The sequence below is a fragment of the Alnus glutinosa genome, chromosome 13 (genome assembly GCF_958979055.1).
Source record: "Alnus glutinosa chromosome 13, dhAlnGlut1.1, whole genome shotgun sequence".
Taxonomy (NCBI): Eukaryota; Viridiplantae; Streptophyta; class Magnoliopsida; order Fagales; family Betulaceae; genus Alnus; species Alnus glutinosa.
The window spans coordinates 4,806,799-4,814,477 of NC_084898.1; the positions used below are offsets into that span (position 1 = coordinate 4,806,799).

At 36.5% G+C, this 7,679-nt stretch overlaps 2 protein-coding genes across 2 annotated transcripts; one reads left to right on the top strand and one right to left on the bottom strand.

Moving 5' to 3' along the window:
* The first annotated feature begins 1,164 nt into the window (after nt 1–1,164).
* LOC133854095 (mitogen-activated protein kinase homolog MMK2-like) lies at nt 1,165–6,280 on the top strand. The gene is made up of 6 exons (XM_062290125.1): nt 1,165–1,552; nt 2,953–3,082; nt 3,703–3,840; nt 3,965–4,297; nt 5,370–5,553; nt 5,696–6,280. Exons 1-6 carry the CDS (start codon nt 1,383–1,385, stop codon nt 5,866–5,868), a joined length of 1,128 nt encoding a protein of 375 aa, XP_062146109.1. The 5' UTR covers nt 1,165–1,382; the 3' UTR covers nt 5,869–6,280.
* Nucleotides 6,281–6,479: 199 nt separating this feature from the next.
* LOC133854096 (probable polygalacturonase) lies at nt 6,480–7,210 on the bottom strand. The gene has a single exon (XM_062290126.1). It carries the CDS (start codon nt 7,180–7,182, stop codon nt 6,574–6,576), a length of 609 nt encoding a protein of 202 aa, XP_062146110.1. The 5' UTR covers nt 7,183–7,210; the 3' UTR covers nt 6,480–6,573.
* Between the last annotated feature and the right edge of the window lie 469 nt (nt 7,211–7,679).

A 7,679-nucleotide genomic window follows, 5' to 3' on the forward strand; every position in this document is an offset into this window, starting at 1 on the left:
GAGATATCAAAGAACACAAGAATACATTGAGAATAATCAGAAACTTTGTATTGATGAGAAATAAAGTGGAGTGGTTGAGATTGGAGAATATGATTATCATATTTGCTTAGACTAAAATATCATGGGGGGTTGTGAGTTGACTCAGTTGTTTAAGGAGACTGGTAATATAATATTGAAATGAAGACCAAGTAAATGGTTGTTTCAAGAGCCGTGGGATAGTCAAAATTAAGGAGATAATTTATTTATTTATTGACAGAAAATTAAATGAAATCAATATTTTTTGACCAGTCATTTGGTAAAAAGATTGTTATCTCATTCAGACTTCCAAAGGGGTTGCCTTCCACGCATATTAGGTTAGAAAATTCACCCATTGTGGACCCCTTTTTTCTTTTTCTTTTTCATATTAATTAATTGGGCCTCTAAGGCTATATTATACCCTTTAATATTGTAGCTTGAAGGTATTTATTATGCATATCATATTTATTAACTTACCTTTTTCATAACAATTGGTTTGTGACTCTCAATTTTGCTTTATTAAATGAAGATTTTTTTTGAAATTCAAAAACATTATCCTATCTAATTTACCATGATAGTTCAAAGATAGTTATTGCCGAAACCATATCGTATCAATTTTTTACTTAATCGTTTTACTAATTATAAATTGACATATCAATTTGTAAAAAACCTTATAATGTAAGCATATGACCTGATGAACAATAATCTTTTCTATTTTACTTGAAATGAAAAAGAATTATTTCACGGTTAAAATTTAATATTGTTGTATTTGATGATGTAAATGATGTCAAGTTATTTAAATATTTGAATAATATCTCAACATATTAATCATGTGATATTACTTGCCGTTAGATATAATAATGTTGTTATTAGTTCGAATCTCTCCTCCCTTCTTATTTAGACATGTAAAAATAAAAAATAAAAAATTAACAAAGTTAAATCTTAATTACGAAATAATCTCTATTTCCCCCTTAAACCAAGAGGATGCTATTCCGGAATTGGGACGGTGTTTCTAGACAGCTGCAGCATGGTCTCTCTCTCATTCATTGCGTGACAATTTGCAATGATATAGCCTTACATTTATTTATTTGATATTACTACAATATTTTATTCAAAAATGTCTCATTCACTTCACGGATTTTCAGACCGTTTTCAGATGAAAAGCTTGGGGAAAAAGAGGAACTTTGTGTTGATGCAGTGGATTCACACTTTGCCAAATTTTAGCCACCAAAATACTGAAAGGTCCACAACCCATTAGTGGGTTTTTGGAGACAAAAAGAAACAATAAGAAAACAAAGGAAGAAAAATATTTGAGGAGCTTCATGTGTGGGTGCTGACTGCTGATCTTTGAACTTTGAACTTTGGAAATGGCTGCCAAAGAGTCAAGCTCTGCTGCGACGGGAGGTACAATCAAAAGGGTGCTTACGCATGGTGGTCGATACGCTCAATACAATGTTTACGGGAACTTGTTCGAGGTCTCCGCGAAGTACGTGCCTCCCATTCGCCCAATCGGTAGAGGGGCTTATGGTATTGTCTGGTAAGATTTGTGAATGATCTTTGATTCCAAGTTTATATTTTTTTTTGTTCTGGGTCACTTTCTTTTTTCGTTTCTGGTGTTGTTAAGTTTGTATTTTTGGTTGATAAGGCTCAAGGTTGACGTAATGTAATTTGATATTTCTATGGAATACTTTTGCTTTAATCTCAAGTGGGTTTTGGAATACGTTGTTGAGCAACTTCTTTTTGTTAATCTGCAGAAGTTGTATTCTGAATGATATGATACAGTGGATTTTTATTTTTGGCGTTGTAAAATTTCTTTCTTTGTTTTTGATGTAATGTAATTTGATATTTCTATGGAATATTTTTGCTTTAGTTTCAAGTGGTTTGGAGGTTTAAGGTACTGTGTGGTGCGATCTATGAAAATCTAGTTTTGTTGGGTAATGATATACATAGTTAAGGGACCATCTTTCTGTTAATCTGCAGAAGTTGAATGAAGAATGATATGATGAAGTGGAACTGTGCTCGTTACATACTAGCAAATAAGGCTCTCAATTTTTCACACAAATCTTGCAAACTCATCACGAAATTAACCCGTTTAATTAATTGGATCGGGTTAGGATTGACCTATTTAGTCTTATACTTATGCATCGACATGACTCGAACCCGACACACAACATTTAGGGTTGACGATTTTTTACACGACTCCTGAACCCGTTATGAACCCAATAAGAAATTAGTAGGTTAGAGTTGAGGGGTTTGACCTATTTAATTAAAAGGGCCGGGTAATAGTTGACCTATATAGTCTTATACCCATGTCTCGACACGACCCGAACTTGACATGCAAACACGAATTGCCACTCCTAGTAGCAAATACAAGTGCATGTTATGCCCTTATATCTTTAGTGTAATCATAAAGAAGTATGTATTGCTCTCTCTACTTCTCACATTTGTCTCAATTGTCACTTGTAATTTTGTGGATCTTCATGCATTATTTGAGCTCATTTTTCTGTGGAGATGATTTAATATCTTGGCTTGAAGTCAAGTAGTGGTGTTATATGCAAGCATAGGATGTTCTACTGATGAAGAAAAGGCATACGTTTATGGTTTTTATATGCCACAATTCCTTGATCATTTATTTTCTGTTCTGTTGGTATCAATTTAGCATGTGGTAGTTGGTTATCTAATGTCATCGGTACTTACTAGTCTATTTTGTTGCATTCTATATTTAGTAAGTGCTACTTTGATATATTCTCTTTTGTGTTATTTGCTGCTTGAAAATTGAAACTTTGGTAACTGTGGCTTCCTTGCCCTGCTTCCGCTCATCATGTGTTCTCTACAATATATGAGTCAAGCTGCTGCTCAAGAAACTAGAAAAGAGTGCTTCTTAATGTATTTACTTGACAAGTGTTATGTTTGATAACACGATTTGTTTCTTTCTAGTGCTGCTGTGAATTCAGACACACATGAGGAGGTGGCCATAAAGAAGATTGGTAATGCATTTGACAACATAATAGATGCCAAAAGGACATTGAGAGAAATCAAGCTTCTCCGCCACATGGAACATGAAAATGTAAGGATGGTTACCTTTATAGTGCCTAAAATAAACTCTTATATTTCCGGTTTCCTAAAATTTTTCATGATGTTTATTCTTCAGTTCTCCTGGGTTTGCACACTGAAACATTGTGGAATATCTTCGTACACAATAACTTTCATATGATTTATTAAATAATATAATAAGGTACCGCCCCATGGCAACTTCCACCCCCCCCCCCCCCCCCAACACACGCCAGGTGGCCCAATCGCAGACCATCTGAGCAGGTGGCTTTCCCCCCAAAAAAAGAAAGCAAAGTAAATTTATATAAGATGTGTTGGTGCAAAACCTGCATGCTATTCAACTTACCATGCGGATATTATATCAAATGGAGATCTTTGCAATTTGGATTTACCTTATATTTAGCCTTAACAAAATTTTCAGGGTTGAGAATGTCCTGCTAATAAAATGGCTAGATTGCTATATTCTTTTCCTTTTCTTGGTCAGAACCAGTTAATTCATATGCTTTTATCATTGCACTTTCCTTTGGATTAGTTTGTAGGTTTACCCTGATATGCTTGTTTGGAAGTGGCTCTACATAATTACTCATTTTATCTGCGTGTACTTGGGAATTATTCTTCAGCTTTCACCTTTTTCAGGTTATTGCCACCAAGGACATCATACGACCACCAAAAAAGGATGCCTTCAATGATGTGTACATTGTATATGAACTGATGGACACTGATCTTCATCAGATTATTCGTTCTGACCAACAACTTACAGATGATCATTGTCAGGTTTGGCACCTACAAAATAGTCGGGGCTTTATACCTTGTCATTTAATTTATACATTTCAACTTATTTTAAGTATTTAGTTCTAAAAAACGTGCTTGGGATTGATACATCGTGAAAATTATGCAGTACTTCTTGTATCAGCTGTTACGAGGATTGAAATATGTACACTCAGCCAATGTTCTGCACCGTGATCTTAAGCCCAGTAATTTGCTTCTCAGTGCGAATTGTGACCTTAAAATTGGAGACTTTGGATTGGCAAGAACAACTTCTGAGACAGATTTTATGACTGAGTATGTCGTCACTCGATGGTACCGAGCACCAGAGTTGCTTCTTAATTGTTCAGAGTACACTGCTGCAATTGATGTATGGTCGGTTGGTTGCATACTCGGTGAAATTGTGACTAGAGAACCTTTGTTTCCTGGGAAAGATTATGTTCACCAGCTGAGGCTTATCACAGAGGTATGCTTTTTGGGACTTCCAAGTGAGTTAATATCTGCTTAATCTTAATCATTGGTGGATGTTGCTACCGTTTTACTTGATCAACTATGATAGTACTCAAAAGGAGAGATGGGTGCTCAACATGCCCACTATTTTGCCACCAAAAGATGAGGCCAGTTGTCTCTACTCATTCTTTGGGTCTATTATTCTTGTCACAGCTAGTCTGATTAGTAATAGGCGATTATACAATAACAATAAAAGCAACTAAATTTCTCATTCTTATCGTAGGCTGTGGCTGTGTAGCTTGGTGCTTGAAGTGTCAAGAATTATATGTCAACATATTGAAATCATGTGTGGTTTGTAGAGAACAACTCTTGGCACTGCCAATTTTGCATTTGTGGCATCTTAGTAGACCTGACGTTGGTTTTGAAGGTTGTGCGAGTATATATCACTTGCATACTGCATGGAGTCCACTTCAATCCTATTTGCTATGACACCCGGAAAAGTTAAATCCTAATTTGACTACTAAGTGAGACTGGATGTCTACTAAGTGAGACTAGGCTATATACGTGACTTTAGAGTGCTCCAACTGTAACTTTGACTAGTCCTTTTTGATTAATAGCATAGCTGTGATTAACGGTTTCTTGGGTTATGACAAATGATATTAGAGCTAACCCAGTAACACCATATGATGGTGGAGCTCTACAGCGTGATGCAAGCCCTAACAAAAATGTCAAAGATTTGAGTGGAGAAGATTATGACACCTTGGAAAGCTAAGTCTTATATTTGATGGGTGGATTATGAAGGCGTGTATATGCAAAATCCTACATTGGTTGTGTATTAGATGAGATTGAGTTTTATAAGCGACCCTAGGGTGTTCCAGTTTTTACTTTGATTAATGCTTTCAAGGTAATAGCGTAGCTGTGACAATCACTTCCTTGGTTTATGACATTTGCACTATCTAATATGATGTTGCTTGGATGGTGTTATATCCCTTCATGAGCTTGGAGAAGTCATCCTATAAAGTAAATTTTCTCTTTATGTTGATGCATAACATCATACATGTGCTGAATATTTTGTTTTTTTCCTAAAGCTACTAGGTTCACCTGATGATGCAAGCCTTGGATTTCTCCGAAGTGATAATGCTCGAAGATATGTTAGACAGCTTCCACAATGCCGGAAGCAACAGTTTTCAGCTAGATTCCCTAGTATGTCTCCTGGGGCTTTGGATCTGCTAGAGAAAATGCTTGTCTTTGATCCCAACAAACGCATTACAGGTACAAGAAAAGAGCTCAAATTTTCATGTGGAATAACTCTTAACAACTGGTTGTTTCAGGTCTTTTGTTTTGTTTTGTTTTGTTTTTTTTTTTTTCACGTTTTCTCCAAATTCAGTTATTGTACTTTTGAATCTGTCTGCAGTTGAAGAGGCACTTTGTCACCCATACTTGTCATCTCTTCATGATATGAACGATGAGCCTGTCTGCCCTACGCCATTCGGTTTTGATTTTGAGCAACCATCATGTACTGAAGAACACATCAAAGAGCTCATCTGGAGGGAATCGGTGAAGTTCAATCCAGACCCAACCCATTAGGAGAAATGCTTTGCATATGCAGTGGAGATGTAATGGGAAGGACTTTGTTCCCCTAAAAGTAGTGTTATAATTCATCACATTCACTGAAGTAGATATAGTAGCACCAGAGTCTATATACTTGTAACTTGAAGTCAACTAACAAGCAAGGAGCTGAAACACATCATTCAAGGGATTTGGGTCCCTCAGATGTCAGCAAAAACCCCAAGTGGACAGCCGCTTTGGTTCCTATATGAGCTGTTAGAGCTCCAAAGTGAAGTTGAAGCGAGTTTGGTAGAAACAAATGGTGGACATCTTTCTGATGAGTGTTAGAAGTAAGGGTTTGCTTCAAAGACTATGGATGTTATATTGCTTGGATATATTTTAGGTATCGAGTAAAATCAGCATATTAATACGAAGATATTTTTCGCATGTCTATTTGTTGTTTAAATCTTGCAAATTTTAATTTGCAGTTTGCAGTTGCAGTACTAAATGGTTGAAAGTGCTGTACATAATCCTTAATATAATTCTCTCCAATTTGATGCTTGCTATTTCGGGAGAAAAAACTATTCTTTAAGTTATAAAACTTCATGGGTATATGTGAATGAGTATACATGTTTCACCATTGAAGCAGCTGGTTCAATTGGTCGGATTGTTTTTTATTGGCTTATTGTAGTCAACCTTGAATAGAGGAACTAAGTTCCTAAAGATGGAAACTTTAGTTCAGTGTCAGAAATACTTTCTGTTGTAAGTACACATCTGAACTTGAACATTATCAATTGGAAGTCTGTCTTCTGGGAAATTACATGCTGTTCTCTTCTCTGGCTCTTGGTCTGGCAACAATTCACAAGGCTGAGGAACCACAGCACTTGAAACCCCAGCAACATCTGTACAATTCCATGGTACCTTCTTTGCCTTCTTTGCCAGTTCAATTGTAACATTTGATATGCAGATTCCAGTGAATGGATTCCCAGGAATTCCTTCCAGTCTAGCTGCCATTGTTACATTCTCAGCAACCATATCGTGATCGTTAATGTTCTGGATCACAGGAAGTGCATTAGGATCATAGTTGTTATCTGCATGAGAACCATAATTCCCTGTCATCCAAAAGGCCCATTTCATGGTTTTCATAGTCATTCCTCTTACATATATGTCTTTCACAAACCCTCCTCTTCCTACTGCAGTTTTTATCCTCACTCCTGATTCTGAATCGATGGCTACAATTTCTTCAGCCCTCACATCCTGGATCCCACCAGACATCTCACTGCCCAATGCGATCACTGCACTGAAGGGAGAGATGCATGTGAGCCGTCTGATTACCAGCTGCTTGTTTGGCATTCCATATGCAATACCATACTCATCCCAACCACAGTCTTCCCCAGTCTTCACAATTTTGTGTAAAATTTTATTAATTCGCTTTGAAACTCCACGAACGCCTATTAATTGTTAATTGTTATATTAGAAAACTCGGAAAAGGTAAGAAATGATGGAGATAATATTCTCATCCTAAAAAAGTAGCCAGTGTTAGTGATCGTTGTAACCCAAACATGGTTTAATGTCGTGGTTGTAATCCAAACAGGAAAATCTTAATCATAATCTCATTTTCACACACACACACACACACACACACACACACACACACACACACACACACACACACACACACACATATATATATATATATATATATATCTGGTATTCTGGTGTTTTAAGCTCTAGAGAATACTAGATATTCTCGGGCAAGCAAGTCACATCACTCTCAGCAAATTGTACTCGATCGTCAGAGAATGGAAATTGAAACCGCGACGATGGAAAAGGCATAGACCACCCAAGTG